General features: G+C 37.4%; 1 protein-coding gene across 1 annotated transcript in view; it reads left to right on the top strand.

The window, feature by feature from the left end:
* ZCWPW2 (zinc finger, CW type with PWWP domain 2) overlaps window positions 1-22,053 on the top strand; it is a 108,801-nt gene that overhangs the window by 12,664 nt on the left and 74,084 nt on the right. The window contains exon 2 of the mRNA XM_011961525.1: window positions 3,271-3,430. Within this exon, the coding sequence (XP_011816915.1) occupies window positions 3,271-3,430 (160 nt within the window). The remainder of the gene's footprint in view (window positions 1-3,270; window positions 3,431-22,053) is intronic.

Raw genomic sequence — 22,053 nt, forward strand, 5'->3', positions numbered from 1 at the left:
GCCTGTATTGGTTTGTTCTCAGGCTGCTAATAAAGACATACTTGAGACTGGGTAATTTATAAAGAGAAGAGGTTTAATTGACTCACAGTTCAGCATGGCTGGGGAGGCCTCAGGGAACTTACAATCATGGCAGAAGGGGAAGCAAACACATCCTTCTTCACATGGTGGCAGCAAGGAGAAGTGCTGAGCAAAGAGGGAAAAGCCCCTTATAAAACCATCAGATCTCATGAGAATTCACTCACTATCACAAGAACAGCAGCATGGTAGTAACCGCCCTCATGACACAATTACCTCCCACCAGGTCCCTCCTACGACATGTGGGGATTATGGGAATTACAATTCAAGATGAGATTTGGGTGGGGACACAAAGCCGAACCATATTAGTGCCTCTTGTCTGGTTTATGGCAAAACCAGAGAAAAATGTTGCCAGTCAGAGACTTGAGCATGTGTTGGACTTTGCTGTACCGCTAGGAAATGTTGGAAAAAATCTAAGCATTCTGTGTCTCAGATCACTGGGCTATAACATGTTGGGACATATGAAAGGTAGAGGGGTACAGGATTTGGGATTATGAACATCATTATCTAACTGGGACTTTACAGTGCTGCAAAGTGAAGTAGCACTTGACAGCTGTACAGATTTCTGAATGGTTTGGTATATTAGATATGCATATTTTAAACCTTGATCTGTAAAACTGTACATTCCTTAATCATAGCTTGCTGACTTTATTTGCTGCCTTCCCTTCCTGCTTTATTCTCTGAACAGTAGGTCAGAGTGTAGAATGATTGGTTAATTTTTTAACACTTAGTTGATATGTAAGTGCAATTTTGCCATGGATAGTTTTAGCCTAGTAATTTACATTGTACTAAATACAAGATGATAATTTTGATTTCAGATTTGTAGTTTTTAAAATAAAAAGTCAATTTTTTGATACATTAATACTAAGTATTTAAGAAATTATAGACCTAATATGTATGTAAGATAAATAAAATACCTAGCTATAGTTGCAATGTATTATCTGAATGAAAAAAATAGGTATTCCTGAGATGAACTCATCTGTATCTTTTTCAGTTTTATTTCACTGAAAGCACACCATCATTCTATCCTTGGTCTTGATGTAGTAGCAATCCTTATTGATCAAACATCTGATAAGAAAGGCCTTTTGTTATTTTAGTAACTTTACTCTTTTGACTATCGTATAAGATAATCGTCATCAAATTGATTTTATCATAGAGCTGGAGAAAACCTTCAGAGATCATGTGGTTGCCCCACTTAAATAAGCAAAGCACATTGTTACACACACACAAACACACATACTCCTACACTATATACCACACATACTTTGGTACTCTTTACCAAATGATTGTTTAGGCCCTTAACCAGCAAGGAAATGGAATTTATGGGGCTGAATATTCCATCTTTGGGCTAATTATTCTTAAGTATTTTTCTTTTTTTCCTTCCTTGAGTTGAATATAGCCTCCCTATAGTTTCCCTTCCTTTGGTACTGATCCTGCTTCTGAGCCATGACTATGATCTAGTCTAGTGGAAAACATTTGGGCTTTGGCATTAGAAAGTCCTTTTTCATTTTTTTTTTTTACCTTTTATTAACAGTCTTCTTAAGAAAGTTACAGAATAGCTCCAAGACTCAGTTTTCATTTAAATGAAGAAAATAGGCCAGGCCCAGTGGCTCACTCCTGTAATCTCAGCACTTTGGGAGGTCGAGGCGGGTGGATCACTTGAGGTCAGGAGTTTGAGACCAGCCTGACCAACATGGTGAAACTTCATCTCTACTAATTAGTTGGGCATGGTGGCGGGCACCTGTAATCCCAGTTACTTGGGAGATTGAGGCTGGAGAATCGCTTGAACCCGGGAGACGGAGGCTGCAGTGAGCCAAGATCACACCACTGGACTCTAGCCTGGGTGACAGAGCGAGACTCCCTCTAAAAAAAAAAAAAAAAAAAAAACTTCATCAGGTTGGTGGGAGGAACATAATCAAAACCTCAAAGGAGTGCTGGGAACACTGGCACCATTAACTTGCCTCAGTAAGTTGTCTCTTCCAATTACACCCCAGTTTTTTTTTTTCTTTGGACCACTTTTAAATATCTGTGGTATTCCTCCTCAGTTTCTCTTATAATAGCCTTGAATCAATTTTCATTTTACTGTTTAAATTACAGAAATTATTTTTAAAATATTGAGCAAATATATTACTTAAAAATTCTAATTTTCTTAGCACTAAATTTGTTTTTGTTTACATTCACAATCAGGAATTTTTACAGTTATGATGTACCCATAAATTTTTAGTTTATTTCAAACTTCCTTGTAAACAGAACATGATAAACCAAATAAAATGAATAACTTCTTAGGTGTGGGTTTTCTCACTTCAGAAGTTTTTCAGGACTATTCTCTAATTTCCTGTTCAGACTCCATATAGAAATATTATTTCAGTTTTTGCTTATCAGGGGTGTTAATGACAGGAGCTCTCTGCTGCATATTATGAAATAGAAAAACCAAATAAAACAAAAAAGGTAGAAGAGTAAAATGGGCAAAAAGTGGGAAATGAAGACCAAAGAGAAAAATGAAACATATCAAGAAATTTGTGGAGGTTTATGTCATGGAAGAACATATCTCTAAATGTTTGTTTTTAACAAAGAATAAATTTTATTTTCAATGTTGAGGATTTTTGAACAATGTGGTCACCTGGCAATGCAGCAGATGGAGGAAGGAGACAGGATGGAACTGCTGAGCTCTGTTTCTGCTTTTCCCACAGTAGTTTGACTCCACAGCATTATCAAAGCCTGAGCTACCAGGATTCCTTTGACAGACCTGGCTCAGGAAGCACCAGCTCTCTCCTACTCCATCAGAAACCGTACTTACTGGGTTAACATTTTGCCAATTAATCATTCAATTGTTTAGAGTTAATTCAGCTCTACCTGAATTTGATGAATCTTTTTTTTTCTTTTTAATCTTTTCTATCATCAGTGCCTAAATAGCTCTTGTTGTCCCAGGAGATCATTCTTTTGCTTTATAATTCTTTCCTTATGTCTTATCTATATCTTAAACTTGTGACTATTTCAAAGCTTTCTATAACTATAAAACACAACTTATTACTTGTATCAAACAAATATCCTAACTCTGAAAGATATAAGTGGGAATATATGTTTTGTGAAAAGTCATTAAAATTCAAAGGAGGAAGTTAATATGTGATTGATTGATGTGTTGATGTCTGCCTTTTTAAAAGCATCAAAATAATTACAAATGTTTTCTTTTGAAAGTTGGCCAGGGATACTTTGCCTTGACCGTTTTAAAGGGAAATATGTGAGCTATGACCCAGATGGAAATGTTGAAGAGTATCACATAGAATTCCTGGGCGATCCTCATTCAAGATCATGGATAAAGGCAACCTTCGTTGGACATTATAGTATCACATTAAAGGTAGGTACAGTAACATCAAAACTTTATTCTTCTTGAAGTTATTTTTAATTATGGTAATTTTTATCGTTGACCATAAAATACAATTATTTGCTTTCAGATTTATATAAATAAATAATGTATGCTGTTTATTTAATTGAAATATTTGTATTTTTAGTGTTTTTCTCAAAGAAAGTATGGACAAAAAATAGTTGTGGGAGTTTTAAATTTTATTTTTCTAATGGTAATATAACAAAAATCAACTGAAGACTTTATGTGATTGCCTTTTGAAACAATTTTAAGACTATAATTTGGGAATTTTTACATTTTCTTGAGAAGAGGAGACTGTTATAGCCATAGCTCATAGGAAAAATTAATTATGGATTGCAACCAGCTTTTCAATTTCAAATGGAATATTTCATTTTTACTAACTCCTTTGGTATCTTTTCGACTCTTTTTAAACTTTAAATCTCACACTACACTTTATGGATAGACTATTAGGTTAGTGCAAAAGTAACTGCGATTTTGCCATTACTTTTGCACCAACCTAATAGTTTCTCAAATTGATGAGAATAGGTAAACTGGACCTATTTCCAAGTATTTGGTTTAATAAGTATAAACCAATTAAATGACCTGTGTTTATATTCTAATACTGAAACTTTTCATCTGCAAATCATGCTTTCATTAAAACTTGATAAAAAGTAGATGTCAGAAATGTGGATACCTTTTACTTAATTTTAGTATTTTCTGTTTTTTCTTTTTCTTTTTGCAATGGCCAGCCTTGAATTACTGGGCTCAGGTGATCCTCCTGCCTCAGTCTCCCAAGTAGCCAAGTCTACAAACACACACTACTGCGTCCAGCTGGATGTTTTTTTGTTTTGTTAATAGTGAGATATGTACATATTTAGAAATACAAATAAGTACATATACGTGTTTAAAACATGCAATTTAATCCACAGTAAAATTAAATCTTTAAATATTAGGGATAATTTTAAATGGGCTTTTACTATATCTTTGGCAAATATATAGTAAAAACTATGTATTTTTTACTATTTTGTACGGTATTTTATACTATTCACTTTGAAGCAGGTAAGAGGGGAGGCTGTTTTTGTGAAAACATTTAAGTATGGAGTAACACCATATAAATCAATTTCATGCTAGCTGTGATCCAGTCATCTTTATATGAGGCATCTGCTCTGATGTTTTGAATGTGCTCCTAGATACTTCTGCTGGCAATCACAGAAGACAGGATAGAATATTCCATCTGGGCCTCTTTATAAAGGATAGGGGAATCTTTTAGCTGCTCATGAAGCTGACCTTAGAATCTTAGCTCGGGATAGCTGAGATTTCCCTTCCTTTGAAGATGGAGATTGTATTGACTCCAATTTACACTCTATGGCCTAGAATTCCCAGGGATTTAATCTTTTATGGTCCTTTCCACTTTGGAGCTCCTATAGCCTCAAATACTATCTCTATACTGCATCACATTGATCCAGATATTAAATACATGCCCCTGACTTCAGAAAAAGACAGGACCACTTACACAAAAAGTAATGTATAGTTAAACAATGTAGAGTTTTAAAAATATTTTCTAGAGGAGAAGTATGTAAATTGTACATATTGTCTGATCACTTTTTCTAAAACCAGATGAAGAATGATAGTCATGTATAATTTTCACTGGTTATAGCTGACTAAATCTTACTTCATACACTATTTCAACATCATTTCCCTCTAAATTAATTCTTAGAAGGACTCAGTGTTGGTCTCTGCTGCTGGCAAATTGGGCACTCAGCAGTGGCTGTAGCCAGGTCAGCCTTGGTGAGTGGAAGTCCGTGTTGCTGAGTCCATGCATAACCTCCATCCCTGCCACAATGGCCACTTTGTTCATGGGCCCGTTGGGTGATGACAAGGATGACTGAGAAAGAGGCTGAGTGGTGTCCACAGAACGTGGTCATCCTATCCACTTGATTATTGAAATCCTCCTCTTCTGGGGTCACCTGTTGGTGAGCACTCACATGGGGTACAAATATCTTCACAGTTTTTGACCACTCAGAGAGGTCCATCCACATACCTCTTCCCCACATTTCTTTATTACCAATTTTCCAGTCATGCTTCTTCCAGGTCCCTGACCATCCAGCCAAACCATTGGCTACAGCTCTTGAATCACTGTATAATCACACATCTGTAGATTTCTCCTTCCATGCAAAGTGCACAACCAGGTGCACTGCTTGAAGTTTTGCCTACTGGGAAGATTACCCTTCACAGCTTTCCTTCAGGGATGTCCTAGAAAGGGGCTGTAGTGCTGCAGCTGTCCACTTTTGAGTGTGGTGCCTGCATATCATGCAGAACGATCTCTTCTTCTGTCAGCTGATCACAGGGAATTCATCATGAGGCCATTGGTTCAGGCTGGGGGAGAGAAGGCAGGGTGGCAGGAGTGGAGACGGTGGGAATTTGAGACACTTCCCCATGTAACTTACTTGTGCCTTCAGGACCTGCTTGAGCCTGATCACATATACCACTTCCATTTGATGGTGGGATGGTGCTGTGCACAACCCAGTTTATGGCTAGATGGGTCAGAAAGCACCCAGTTCATGATAGGCAGTTCAAGTCATATGGGGACTTGCTAATACATAGTCAAATGTTCAGTTTCCACCAAAGCCCAGTAACAGGCCAAGAGCTGTCTCTCGAAAGGAGAGTAGTTATGTGCAGAAGATGACAGGGCCTTGCTCCAAAATCCTGGAGGCCTCCACTGTGATTTACCTATTTGGGCCTGCCAAAGGCTCCAGACAGCATCCTTACCTGCCACTGACACTTCAAGCAACATTGGATCTGCTGGGTCATATGGCCCAAGTGGCAGAACAGTTTGCACAGCAGCCTGGACCTGTTGCATAGCCTTCTCCTGTTCTGGACCACACTCAAAACTGGCAGCCTTTTGGGTCACTCAATAAATGCACCAGAGTAACACACCCAAATGAGGAATGCGTTGACTCCAAAATCCAAATAAACCCATTAGGCATTGTGCCTCTTTCTTGGTTGTAGGAGAGTCCAAATGCAGCAACTTATCCTTCCCCTTAGAAGGAATATCTCAACAAGCCCCACACCACTGGACTCCTAGAAATTTTGCTGAGGTAGAAGTTCCCTGAATTTTAGTTGGATTTATTTCCCATCCTCTGGCATGCAAATGTCTCACCAATAAGTCCAGTGTGTTTGCTACTTCTTCCTCACTGGATCCAGTCAGCATGTCATCAATGCAGTGGACCAGTGTGATACCTCATGGAAGTGAAAAGTGATCAAGGTCTCTCTGAATAAGATTACAACACAAAGCTGGACAGTGGATATACCCCTGAGGTAGGACAGTAAAAGTATATTGCTGGCCTTGCCACATGAAGGAAAATTGCTTCTGGTGGGCCTTATGGACAAGAATGGAGAAAAAGGCATTTGCCAAATCAGTGGCTGCATATCAGGTACCAAGAAATGTGTTAATTTGCTCAAGCAATGAAACCACATCTGGTACAGCAGCTGCAATTGGAATCACCACTTGTTTACACATATGATAATCCACTGTCATTCTCCAAGATCCATCTGTTTTCTACACAGGCCAAATGGGAGAGTTGAATGGGGATGTGGTGGGAATCACCTCCCCTGCGTCCTTCACGTCCTTGATGGTGGCACTAATCTCCACAGTCCCTCCAGAGATGCGATATTGTTTTTGATTTACTATTTCTCTAGTTAGAGGCAGCTCTAATGCCTTCTATTTTGCCCTTCCCACCATTATAGCCCTCACCCTACCAGTCAGGGAGCCAGTGTGGGGTTCTGCCCGCTGCTACATATGTCTGTGCCAATTATGCAATCTGGCACTGGGGAAATGACCACAGGATGAGTCCAGGGACCTACTGGACCCACTGTAAGTCAGACCTGAGCTAAAACTCCATTAATTACCTGACCTCCATATGCCCCTACTTTAACTGGAGGACCACAATGACATTTTGGGTCCTCTGGAATCAACGTCAGCTCAGAGCCAGTGTCCAGTAGTCCTTGAAATTTCTGATCATTTCCCGTTCCCCAGTGCACAGTTACCTGGGTGAAAGCCCAGAGGTCTCCTTGGGGATGTACGGGAGAAAGATTCACTGTATAAATTGTTGGTAATGTAGTGGGGTCCTTCCTCAAGGTGACCCGGCCTCCCCTTCATTCGAGTGGTTCTGGGTCTGTAAACTGGATCAAGTCTGGAAATTGATTGAGGGGGTGTGGTTCTCTGTTTTTCCAATTGAAATTAGTCTTTTGTCCATTCAACCTAGTTTTCTGCTTGTATAAATTAAGTAGGAATGCAGTAGGCTTCCTATCAGTTTCACTTTTAGGAACGTTGTGATTAACTAGCCAATACCAGTGGGCTCTACACAAGTCAGACTATTCTGATTGCTGCTTTGCCTCTGCTGTCCATTACAGTAGATATGCCCACCTTGCCTTTAATGGTTGAGTGTTACCACTTGGCCCCTGCTACCTCAGGATCCAATTATTCTCATTGTATTTAAATTTTGTAGTCGAGTGACCATGGTTCCCACTGTTAGATCTGACATACAGAGAAGAGCAATTACAGGGCTCCTCAAAATTGCAGATGCTGCCCTCACAAATCTGTTTTGCAAGGCATTGGTCAAGGGTGTATCTTCTGGACCCTCCCAGCTAGGATAAGTAGGTCTAAGTGACTAATCCACTCCACCATCCCAATCTCCCTAACCCTTTGGACCCCTTCCTCTACATTGAACCAAAGAAGATTAGGCATTTCCAGCTGCTCACAGTGAACCATCTTTTAATCCATGTTTCATGTGACCAAGCAAATAAACTGTTAGAACCTTTTTATAACTCCCCAAGCTACAACATTAAAAGCAGAGTCCCTACTTAATGGGCCCAAATCAATAAATTCAGCCTGATCCAATTCTGTCTTCCTTCCACCATTATCCCACACCATTAATATCCATTTTTATGCCTGTTCACCAGATTTCTGTTTATATAAATTAGAGAACTCAAACAGCCCTTTTTGAGTGTAGCACACCTACTCATGCTCACACTCTCAACCTCACGTCTAGGGGTGAGGACTTTAGTCTAGTTATAGGTCTAGAAGATAACATGAGTGTTGAGGGTGGCTCCTGAGGAGAATCAACATTATTTTGCCTGGCAGCTGCCTCAGGGGAAGCCATCACTGTTGCCACAGGCAATGCAGGGTTTATCTCCTCAGACAAAGGCAGAAAGGCTGATGGCAGCATTGGTCGAGGAGGGGAAGCTGCCACTACAGAGTTTACAAATCCAGTGTCCCCAGCTTCATCAGGGTCCTCCCACATGTCCCCATTCCACAATGCAGGGTCCCATTCTTTTCCAATCAATGCACTTACTTTTAGAATAGACACCTGGTGAGGCTGTACATGCACCTTTTGTTGCAGGTCAGCCACTCGCATGATAAGAGCTTGTGTCTGTTTTCCACAATTTCAGCTCTTCCTCTACAGGAGATAAGACTCTCACTCAGGGCAATCTTAGCAGATTTGAGGCTTAGTATCTGCTTCTTCTGAAGCCGGGAGTTAGAATCCCTGAATTCATCTTTTGCTTTCATCACTTTGTCCACTGAACTTAGGAGCAACCAACCAGCTTCATTATATTCCCTGGTTCTTCACATATGGTCAAATGTATTATGTATAGAGTCACTAAACTCCTTGCCTCTCACGGGCAGTGAATCAGGAGTGTCAAATGCATTTATTTGGCTAACTCCATAAAAAGTTCACACCATGGAGTATCAGTGTTTTCTATACTATTAGAAGTAGAGTCCTTAGCATTTTGGGGTCTATCATATTAAGCAGCCAACTCCAGAAACCCCCAAACCAACAGAAGAACTCCATCCTTAATATTCTATTCCCCTAGAACATGCCTGGTACCAAAATCTGTATTAGCGTTCTCTAGAGGGGTAGAACTAATAGGATATATATATATATCCTATTAGTGTGTATATATATCCTATTAGTGTGTCTATATATCCTATTAGTGTGTGTATATATATGTGTGTGTGTGTGTGTGTGTGTGTATATCCTATTAGTGTGTGTGTGTATATATATATATATATGAGTTTATTAAGTATTAACTCACCACTTGGGTTACAGAGTGAGGCCCTAACATTATTAGTCTAAAAGCTAGGATATGTAACTTTGGCTTATAACTCCATATTTTGTTTTCTGCATAACTTAAGAGACTGATGCTCTTCAAAGAATTATTAGTTTATATTTTTGGGCAAACAACATATAAAGATGAAATTTCATGACAACAACTAAAAGGGGCAGGGATGAAGCTGTTAAAGGAGCAGAATTTGTGTATGTTGTGGAAGATAAGCTGGTATAAATTCACATTAAAGTGTTATAACTTAAGGATGTAATCCTCGTGTTAAACATAAAGAAAACAGCTATAGAATATATGCACAAGGAAATGAGAAAGGAATTTAAATGTTTCAGTATAAAAAATTAAATATAAAAGATGCCAGTAAGGCAAGAAATGAGGAACAAAAAGCTGTAAGGCATATTGAAACAAATAACAAAATGACAGAAATAAATCCCTTATTAGTAATTATTTAAATGGATTAAACTCCCCAATCAAAAGAGAGAGATTGATAGAATGAATAAAAAGACATGATCTTACTATGTGCTCTCTAACAAGAGACTCATTTTAGATCCAAAAACACAAATAGACTGAAAGTGAAACAATGAGAAAAGATGTTCCATGCAAATAGTAACCAAAAGAGAACAGGGGTGGCTATACTAATAAACAAACATAATAACAAAATAAACATAAATGTTATAAGAAAAAAAGGACACAACAACAGAACAAAATAAGGATATTTTAATGAATAAGATGTTGTCAATACTGCGAGAAGATATAACTATTATAAACATGCATCTGTTAAAAGATTATTAAACCATATGAAGCAAAATCTTCCAGAATTGAAAGGAGAGATGGACAGTTCAACAATAATAGTTGGAGACTTAATAACCCATTCTCAGTAATGGATAGACCACTAGGCAGAAGATAAGTAAAGACATGGAGGACTCAAATAACGCAGTAAACCAAATAGATTTAACAGACATGTACAAAACACTCTACCCAACAAGAATAGTATACACTTTTTCTCAAGTTCACATGGAACATTTTCTACAACAGATGACATGATGGACCACAAATTAAGTCTCAAGAGATTTTTAAAAGACAGATATAATGCAGAGTATTATCTCGGACCACAATGAAATGAAGGTAGAAATAATAAGAGGTAAAATTAGAATTTGTGGGAATTAAACACACCCCAAGACAACCAGTGCATCAAAGAAAAAATTATAAGGGAAACAGGCTAACACTTAGAGATGAATGAAACACATCTTAGATAAAACAAAAACACAGGACACTAAAACTTATGGTATGCAATGAAAGCAGTACTAAGGGAAAAATTTATACCTACAAACACTTATTGAAAAACAAGAAATATTTCAAATCAGCAACCTAACTTTACAACTTAGAGGACCAGAAAAAGAAAAACTAAATCCAAAGCTACTAGAAGGAAGGAAATAATAAAGATAAGAGCAGAGATAAGTATATAATAGAAAAACAATAGAGAAAATCAATGAAAACAGAAGCTGGTTCTTTGAGAAGATCAATAAAACTGTCAAACCTTTAGCTAGATGTACTAAGAATTAAAGAGAAAAGACTCAAATTACTAAAGTCAGAAATAAAGCAGGGACATTACTACCAATTCTACATAAACAAAAATGACTATAAGAGCATACTGTGGACAGTTATACAGCAACAAATTGGATAACCTAGATGAAATTGATAAATTTCTAAAAACACAAAATCTGGCAAAACTAAAGCATGAAGAAATAGAAAACCTTAGTAGACCTGTAACTAGTAATGAGATTGACTTAGTAATCCAAAATCTCCCCACAATAAAGAATCCTGGACATGATGGCTTCACTTTGAAGTCTACCAAACACTTAAAGAACAAATACTGATCCTTCAAATCCTACTTTTCCAAAAACCTGGATAGGAGGGCACACTTCCTAACTCTTTTTATAAGGCCAACATTACTCTGGTACAAAAGGCAGATTGAAACACTGCAAAGAAAGAAAACTATAGGCCAGTATTCCTTATTTACATTGATGCAAAAAGTCAACAAAATACTAACAAACCTATTTCAGCAGAATAGTAAAATAATTATACACTATGACAAAATGGGATTTATCTTGGAATGTAAGAACAGTTCAATATATAAAAATCAATGAATGTAATATACCACATTACCAGAATGAAGAAAAACAATCATTAATTAATTAATCATTTCTGCATTAATTAATTAATGTACAAAAAGGATTTGACAAGATTCAACAACATTTCATGATTGAAAAAAAAAAAACTGTAAATGGAAGGCTACTATCTCAACATAATAAAAGCCATATATGAAAACTCATGGTAAACATTATATTCAAAGATGAAGAATTAAAATATTTTCTTCTGAGATGAGGAACAAGGCACAGATGCCAACTTTCACCATTCTATTCAACATAGTTCTGAAAGTTCTAGCCAGAGCAATTAGGCAAGAAAAAAGACATAAAAGATATCTAGCTTCCAGGGATGTTGTCAAGAGGCACTCAGAATGGACCAGGATTTGACATACATCGTAGGGTTTCCTACAATACAACCGCTAATAAAACTAGGCTGTCCTGAATCCCTGGTAATAGAATTGTTTACCTTTATACAAAGAAGGTTGGGAAAGCACCGAATCTGCATGTGGTGTGTGCCCAGGCAGACTTAGAGGGGTTTGTGCTGTAAATCCTAAATTTCTTATGCGTTTGTCCAAAACAAAGAAACATGTCAGCAGGCGCTATGGTATTTCCATGTGTACTAAATGTTTTCATGACAGGATCAAGTGTGCTTTCCTTATTGAGGAGCAGAAAATTGTTGTGAAATTGTTTAAGGTACAAGCACAGAGTCAGAAAGCTACATAAAAAAATGAAGCCTTTTTTAAGTAACAAAAATTAAAAGTCTTTAAAAAAAGATCCAAATTGGACAGAAAGAAGTAAAATTATCTTTCTTTGCAGATGATATGATCTTATGAGTAGAAAACCTTAAAGATTCCACACACAAAAAATTAGAACCAATAAGTGAATTCAACAAAGCAGCAGAAACACACAGAAATTTAGTTGCATTTCCATACACTAAGAATGCCAAAAGATAATTATAAAAATGACTCCATTTACAATGGCATCAAAAAGAATAAACTACCTGAGAATTAACCAAGAAGATCAAATACTTGTACAATGAAAACTACAAAACATTGGTGAACAAAGTTAAAGAAGATATAAATAAATAGATAGAAACATGTTCCATGTTCACAGATTGGAACTTACTATTGTTAAAATGTTAATACTGACCGGATGTGGTGGCTCATGCCTGTAATCCCAGCATTTTGGAAGGCTGAGGAGGATGTAACACTTGGAGCCAGGAGTTCGAGACCAGCTTGGCCACCATGGAAAAACCCCATCTCTACTAAAAATACAAAAATTAGCTAGGCACGTTGGCGCATGCCTATAATACCAGCTACTCGAGTGGCTGAAGCATGAGAATCGCTTGAATCCGGGAGGCAGAGGTTGCAGTGAGCTGAGATTGTGCCACTACACTCCAGCCTGGGCTACAGAGTGAGACTCTGTCTCCAAAAAAAAAAAAAAAAAGTCAATACTACCCAAAGCAATGTACAGAGTCAATGCAATCCCTATTAAAATCCTAATGATATTTTTGCATGAATAGCAAAACCCATCCTAAATTTATTTGGAATCTCAAGGGACCCTGAATAGTCAAAACAATCTTGAAGAACTAAGCTAGAGGACCCACACTTCCTGATTTCAAAACTTAGGACAAAGCTACAGTAAACCTATAGACAAGTGGAATAGAGGAATAGAATAGACAGCCCAGAAATAAGTTCTCATGTAAATAGTCAAATTATTCTTGACGTAGGGCAAAGACCATTCAATGGGGAAAGGACATTCTTATCACCAAATAGTGCTAGAAAAATTGGCTATTCACATGCAAAAAAATGAAGCTAGACCCTTACCTAAAACCGTGTACAAAAACGAGTTCATAATAGATCAAAGACCTAAATATAAGACCTAAAACTATAAAGTCTTAGAAGAAAGCACAGGGCAATAACTAGTGGCATATACCAACAATGGAATATTATTCTGCCTTAAATAGAAAGGAAATACTGACATGCTACATCATGACAGAACCATGAAGATATTATGATAAGTGAAATAATACAATCACACAAAGACAAATACCGTATGATTCCATTTATATGAAGTACTTAGAACAGTCAAAATTGCCGGGCGCAGTGGCTCATGCCTATAATCCCAGCACTTTGGGAGGCCGAGGCCAGTGGATCACAAAGTCAGGAGATTGAGACCATCCTGGCTAACATGGTGAAACCCCATCTCTACTAAAAATAAAAAAATAAAATAAAATAAAATAAATAAATAAATAAAAAATAAAAAAATAGCCGGGCACGGTGGCGGGTGCCTGTAGTCCCAGCTACTCCGGAGGCTGAGGCAGGAGAATGGCGTGAACCCTGCAGACGGAGCTTGCAGTGAGCCGAGATCGCCCCACTGCACTCCAACCTGGGCGAAAGAGCAAGATTCCGTCTCAAAAAAGTCAAAATTATAGAGACAAAGTAGAATGGTGCTGCCCGGGGCTGAGGGAAGCAGAGAATGGGGAGTTATTGTTTAATGGGCACAGAATTTCAGTTTTCAAGATGAAAACAGTATGGAGATAGATGGTGGTGATGATTGCACAACATTATAAATGTATTTAGTAACACCAAACTGTGCATTTAAAATAGTTAAGATGGTAGATTTTATGTGTATTTTATCACAATAAAAAATTACAGAAAGTATGTGTTCAACATTTACATCACTCTAGTAATTACTCATAGAAATAACCATGAACATGTGCTGCAGGGCTATTTTTTTAAGCTGATGCATGGTATAGAATTCCTCCCCATTAGTACAAATGATTTTTCTTTTATATTTAGTAGGTACATGTCTGTAGAACCCATGATTTAAAAGTTTATTTTGTAGCTTGATAGGTTACGTGATTTCGTGTAGCGTTTTAGTGTAGAGTAGTGTAGTGTTTGCTCTTCATGCAAGTCTCGTTGTGCATTAGAAAGCTTTACCAAACAAAAACAATAACAAAAACAGAGAACTGCCTGAACCTCACTCTACTGGATCAATTAAATCAGAATCTCTTGGAAAAGGGCCAGGCATAAGCATTTTTAAGTTCCTCAAGCATTCGAAGTTCCTTAAGTTTTAAGGAGAGACCACCTCTGATTAAGTTTTTCTCAACTTGAGGCATTACAGTTTTGTTGGTTTTATCCCTACTAGTGTAGTAGTCTAACTTTGTTTATGGTTTATAGCTTTCTGTTGGCTTTCTTTGGTGTACTTCTTTTGTTAGCCTTTCACTTTCATTTGTCTGGACTGGAAATTATGCTTACTGCCACAAGCTCACATGTCTAACCCAATAGTAATCAGTTTAACTGAACACAACATTGAGGTCATTCTTGTCGTTCAATATTATTTATGATTTGTAGATATTGCTGATTCAGAATTTGGACTTAATGTTTATAGCATGTTTAAGTTGATCATCTAGCTTGTAGGTGGCATAGAGCCATTATAATTTTTCTTGGGCATAAATAATGTATTCCTATTAGCAGTATAGTACAACCAGTAATTGCTTAGACTGCACTTTTATAGTTTTCTATGTTGCCAAGAAGAAGTAGATGGTTCATCCCTGATGCTAAGATGCTCCTATAGTAAAAATGTAGCTTGCCTTATCTATGATGTGAATGGATGTTTTTGGCCATATATCTTAGTGGTCTGCTTATCATTTTATGTAAGATATTCCTATATAGATATGGAATTATTTTGTGGGGGTCCCAGAGATCGTTTGGGTATTTATCCATTGTATTATGAAGTTTACCCATATTTTCTAGGGAAATGGAAAGGGAGCATTGCCATATTGCTAAACTTGAGCTTTACAGCTCCAATAATGCTGCTTTCTAATTGTGATAGTCATTAATATTGTTGATCAGCTTTCCAGATCTCTGCCTTCCTGCTGCAAAGTAGAAGTGCACATTTGGCACCCTCATGGTAGGTAGGGCCAGTGGCTTGTGAGTGAAAGTGTTGAATGTCATTTGTTTGAGCACTTAACTGCGAGTGAAATATCATCCAGAGTTCTTTCTTTCCATGGCACAGTGACTGGTAATGTTTGAGGTGTCGGTTTGCTGTTGCCTCAGCCTGGATCCTGAGGGACTGCATTCAACATGTGCTGTGATGACTCCAATAACAAAAAGAGGCCACAAATGTTTATATTAATCATATATTGAGTCTATATATATATAGGCTAAAGATAGGGAGATCTTTTAAACATAATATTTAAAGTCTAACAGACATCATCACTATTTGACATATGGAAGAAACGGAGACTCAGGCTACATATCTACTCCAACGTCTGTTGACTAAATGACAGGGCAATGGTTAGAATCCATATATCAAGTCCAAATTCTTTTCTCTTTGTACGCTGTGCCAACATATATATGCATGAGCAGTGGCCTAATTTATTTTTGAATGTTTTCTCACATTTGTACCTACAATGAGGAAATTTTTGGGTTTTTAATACATGTTGAATGATGGAAGTCTCTGGTAGACTTGCTCTTTACTTGCTGCTCAATGCTCCCCTATGAAGCAATAGAGACCAAGAAGAACAGGCAGAATTCTTATTTTCAAGTTACGTTTGCAGTGGTCATTTGACCAGTAAATCTGGATTAACATCTAATTAAAAAGTGTTTTGCTTCTAAGGTTCATTAGGATTCCAATTCTAAGATGTAGTCTGTGATAAGGATTAGCAAACGAGTTTATAGCTTCATCATCTGGCAGCATTTTGCCATCAGAGTAATAGAGTGAAACTGGATACGGATTTATTAGCCAACACACTGGAAAAATACATTGGAAAACAAAAACTAAAAACCTCTTGCACCACGTTCCTACTAGCAAACAATCTCGTACAGCTACCAAACTCTCAGTAAAATTTTGTTATACTAATCCCATAGTTGGCATAAAATTTGCTGTAATTTTGCGATTATTAGATTCAACCTTTGTTTGTTTTCTAAACATCATTTAGTTTTTGTCCTGAAGAAAGGTTGAAGGAATTAGAACATGACTCTATAACTGTGATATATTTGTGAATAATCTGCCAAGAAAAACTTTGGTAGTAATTTACAATAGGAAAAGAATAAAGTTGTCAAAGTGGTTAACATAGTGGTTAAAAATACAGGCTCTAGAATCAGGTTCTTTGGGCTTGAAGGACAGCTCTGCTACCTACTAATGCTTGACCTAAGACAAGTCACTTAACTTTTACAAATCACAGATGCCTTATCGTTTTTATTTATTTATTTGTTTATATTTTGAGACGGAGCCTCACTCTGCCACCCAGGCTGGAGTGCAGTGGCACAGTCTCAGCTCACTGCAAGCTCTGCTGCCCCAGTTCAAGAAATTCTCCTGCAGTTCTCCTGCCTCAGCCTCCCAAATAGCAGGGATTACAGGCATCTGCCACTGCGCCTGGCTGATTTTTGTAGTTTTAGTAGAGACGGGGTTTCACCAGGTTGGCCAGGCTGGTCTTGAACTCTTGACCTTGTGATCCACCCACCTCAGCCTCCCAAAGTGCTGAGATTACAGGTGTGAGCCACTGTGCCCAGTCACCTTATTTTTAAAATAGAAATTGTGATAGCATCTGCCTTATAAAGAGGATATGAGTGTTAATTGAGATAATACATGTAAAGCATTTAGCATGTGCTTGTCATACAGTAGGCTCTCAATAAATGTTAGTTGTTAGTATTCATTGGAAGAAACTGGTTAAATATACAGTTAAATTATCTATTTCCTTTCCCTAGGACCCCATGTCTATAGGAGAGAGTACTGAAAAGATGCTGAGAACAATAAGGTGGAGAATAGTATCTTTTATTTTGACTAAGATCATATATAGAAAATGACATGATTGTATGATCTTTATCAACAAACACAATGCTCCCAGAAATTGAGACAAGTAGAGCTAGCTGATCATCTTATTCTTTGATTCTTCAGTACATGACTGAAATGAGACCATTGCTGCAATGTTTTCATAGTTTAGTGTAAACAGAAGTGTCAAGAACTACTGAAAGCAGGAAATAAGTTAGAGCCTTCTTTTTTTTTTTTTTTTTTTTTGAGACGGAGTCTTGCTCTGTCGCCCGGGCTGGAGTGCAGTGGCCAGATCTCAGCTCACTGCAAGCTCCGCCTCCCGGGTTTACGCCATTCTCCTGCCTCAGCCTCCCGAGTAGCTGGGACTACAGGCGCCCGCCACCTCGCCCGGCTAGTTTTTTGTATTTTTTAGTAGAGACGGGGTTTCACCGTGTTGGCCAGGATGGTCTCGATCTCCTGACCTCGTGATCCGCCCGTCTCAGCCTCCCAAAGTGCTGGGATTACAGGCTTGAGCCACCGCGCCCGCCCAGTTAGAGCCTTCTTAATCTGACTACTTGGTGAATGAGTAAGCCCAATATCAGCAGTGTCTCCAGAATACTTTGGATTTGTTTGATGGAATTTGGAAGGAGAACAGGAAATACTATACTTCATATTCTTTGCAACTGAATGAAACCAGTTTCTTTCCCTATCTCTATTCTGCTTTTTGGATTCACTCACGTTTATATATGCTGACTTCGCAGCACCAACTAAATTGTTGAATTCACCTCTATCATCTCTCAACTTCATCTCTTGTAAATTTAGATAGCTGTGAACTTGTACTGAAGTTAAAAGTCCAAACCAAATAATATGACCAACTTCACTCAGTATATAAAGAATGGAACAGTTGGCTACCTTTTCCATCATCAAATGCATGAAAAATATATCAATTAGGTTTCTCATATTGACTCTTCAATGGAATAGCAATATTCTTTTCTAAGAAATTTCAATATATAGCTTTCTCGATTTTCTAAAAGTGCTTATTTTCTGTTAAAAAAAACCATGAATCAGGTCATTGTTTTTAAGCCAATATACAAGACTCATAAAATTGCCCTCAGAGTCATTTCTCTTATAAGTAAAGTTGCCTTATAATGAGATTTTTTATGTTGGGGTTCTTAAATTAGTAAATAGCTGGAAAGTAACTTCTTCTTGCATTCTTCCATCAAGAATGGTGAAGTCCAAAACTCAAAATTAGATAACAGAAAGTTTATAATTGTGTATATTTATAATGGTATATATTCTTTATCATTTTCCTTTCATTAATTCTTCCCTTTACCTTATTTTTACACATTCATATATATTGCATTAATAGTGCTGACACCATGAAGCAGGACTTATGTAGGGAGTATGATATCCTAGCATTTTAAAAAATGAGATATTAGGTCATGCAAATATTTGTAAGAAAGAGGAGGATATAGTATTAAATTTTGTAGATTTCCTCCTTTGTTATCTTTGTCATTACAAGCAAGTGTTATTCCCTTTCATGAGTACGCATTATACTTCTTCATCTTACTTTTTCACTTCTAACTTTTAAGTTCAGGAGTACACGTGTAGGATGTGCACGTTTGTTACATAGGTAAGTGTGTGCCATGGTGGTTTGCAGCACAGGTCATCCCATCATCCAGGTATTAAGCCCAGCATCCTTTAGCTACTCTTCCCTATCTTCTCCATCTTTCTACTCCTCACCCTCTGACCAGCCCCAGTGTGTGTTGTCTCTCCCCTTGTGTCTGTTTGGTCTCATTTAGCTCCCACTTAAAAGTGAGAACATGCAATATTTGGTTTTCTGTTCCTGCATTAGATGGCTAAGGATAATGGCCTCTAGCTCCATCCATGTCTGTGCAAAGGACATGATCTCGTTCCTTCTTATGGCTGCACAGTATTTCATGTTGTATGTGTGCCACATTTTCTTTATCCAGTCTATCATTGATCGGCATCCAGGTTGATTCAATGTATATGCTATTGTGAGTAGTGCTACAGTGAACATATGTGTGCATGTGTCTTTATAATAGAGTGATTTGTATTCCTTTGGGTCTATACCCAGTAATGGGATTGCTGGGTCTAATGGTATTTCTATCTCAAGATCTTTGAGGAATCACCACACAGTCTTCCACAATGGTTGAACTAATTTACACTCCCACAATCAGTGTATAAGTATTCCCTTTTCTTTACAACCTCACCAGCATCTGTTATTTTTTGGCTTTTTAGTAATAGCCATTCTGACTGGTGTGAGATGGTCACTCGTTGTGATTTTGATTTGTATTTTTCTGATGATCAGTGATATTGAACTTTCTTTCATAGGCTTGTTGGTGGCATGTGTGTCTTCTTTTGAGAAGTGTCTGTTCATGTACTTGGCCCACTTTTAAATGGGGCTGTTTGTTATTTTCTTGTAAATTTGTTTAAGTTCTTATAGATGGTGGATATTAGACTTTTGTCAGATGAATAGATTGCACAAAGTTTCTCCTATTCTGTAGGTTGCCTGTTTACTCTGTTGATAGTTTCTTTTGCTGTACAGAAGCACTTTAGTTTAACTAGATCCCATTTGTCAATTTTTGCTTTTGTTGCAATTGCTTTTGACTTTTATCATGAAATCTTTGCCCGTGCCTATGTTCTGAATGGTATTGCCTAGTTTTTTTTTCCCAGTGTTTTTATAGTTTTGGGTGTTACGTTTAAGTCTTTATTTCATCTTGAGTTAATTTTTGTAAATGGTGTAGGGAAGGGGTCCAGTTTCAATCTTCTAGATATGGCTAGCCAGTTCTCCCAGCAGCTTCTATTAAATAGGGAATCCTTTCCACAGTGGTTATTTTTATCAGTTTTGTTGAAGATCAGATAGCTTAGGTGTGTGGCCTTATTTCTGGGTTCTCTGTTATGTTTCATTGGTCTATGTATCTGTTCTTATACCAGTACCATGCTTGTACTAGTACCATGCTGTTTTAGTTACTGTAGCCCTGTAGTATAATTTGAAGTCAGGTAGCATGATGTCTCCAGCTTTGTTCTCTTCACTTAGGATTATTTTGGCTATTCAGGCTCTTTTTCAGTTCCATATGAATTTTAAAAGAGCTTTTTCTAATTCTGTGAAGAATGTCATTGATAGTTTGAAATGAATAGCATTAAATCTGTAAATTGTTTTGATCAGGATAGCCATTTTATCTGTTTTGGTACCAGTACCATGCTGTTTTGGTTACTATAGCCTTATAGTATAGTTTGAAGTCAGGTAGCATGATGCCTCCAGCTTTGTTCTTTTTGCTTAGGATTATTTTGGCTATTCAACTCTTTTTCAGTTCCATATGAATTTTAAAAGAGTTTTTTCTAATTCTGTGAAGAATGTCAATGGTAGTTTAATGGGAATAGCATTGAATCTATAAATTACTTTGGGCAGTACGGCCATTTTCATAATATTGATCCTTCCTGTCCATGAGCATGGATGATTTTCCATTTGTTTCTGTCCTGATTTCTTTGAGCAGTGGTTTGTCATTCTCCTTGAAGAAGTCCTTCACTTCCCTTGTTAGCTGTATTCCTAGATATTTTATTCTTTTTGCGGCAGTTGTGAATGAGAGTTCATTTGCAGTTTTGCTCTCAGTTTGCTTGTTGTTGGTGAATGTTAGCAATTTTCATGTATTGATGTTGTGTCCGGATACTGTGTAGAAGCTGCTTGTCAGTTGGACTGAGACGATGGGGTTTTCTAGACATAGGATTATGTCATTTGCAAATAAAGATAATTTGACTTTCTCCTTTCCTATTTGAATACTATTTCTTTCTCTTGCTTGATTGTCCTGGCCATAACTTCCAATACTGTGTTGAGTAGGAGAGATGAGAGAGGCCATCCTTGTCTTGTTCCAGTTTTCAAGGGGAATGCTTCCAGCTTTTGCATTCAGTATGATGTTGGCTGTGGGTTTGTCTTTTATGGTTCTTATTATTTTGAGGTATGTTCCTTCAATACCTAGTTTATTGAGAGTTTTTTACATGAAGGGATGTTGAATTTTATCAAAGGTCTTGTCTGCATCTATTCAATAGATAATCATGTGTTCTTTTCTGATTCATCACATTTATTGATTTGCATATGTTGAACCAACCTTGCATGCCGGGGATAAAGCCAACTTAATCATGGTGGATAAGCTTTTTGATGTGCTGCTGGATTTGGTTTGCTAGTATTTTGATGAGGATTTTTGCATTGATGTTCATCAAGGATATTGGCCTGAAGTTTTCTTTTTTGTTGTTGTTGTATCTATACCAAGTTTTGGTACCAGGATGATACTGGCCTCATAGAATGAGTTAGGGAGGAGTCCCTCCTTCTCTATTTTTTGGAATAGTTTCAGTAGGAATGGCATCATCTCTTCTTTATACCTCTGACCTCTACCTTTCCTTTAAAGTATCTTCTAGTAAAGGATCAGGTCCAGTCCATGAATTAGGTGAAATCCAGTATCCCCAAATGCTAAACAATGCTGACTAAACTAGTTTTGAAAGTAAATTTAGGATTATCACTTCTTTACCATTTGTTTAGCTCACAGAATATGTACTGATTCTGCATCACATATT

Source organism: Colobus angolensis, unplaced genomic scaffold (genome assembly GCF_000951035.1).
Source record: "Colobus angolensis palliatus isolate OR3802 unplaced genomic scaffold, Cang.pa_1.0 Scaffold56, whole genome shotgun sequence".
In the NCBI taxonomy this organism is placed as follows: Eukaryota; Metazoa; Chordata; class Mammalia; order Primates; family Cercopithecidae; genus Colobus; species Colobus angolensis.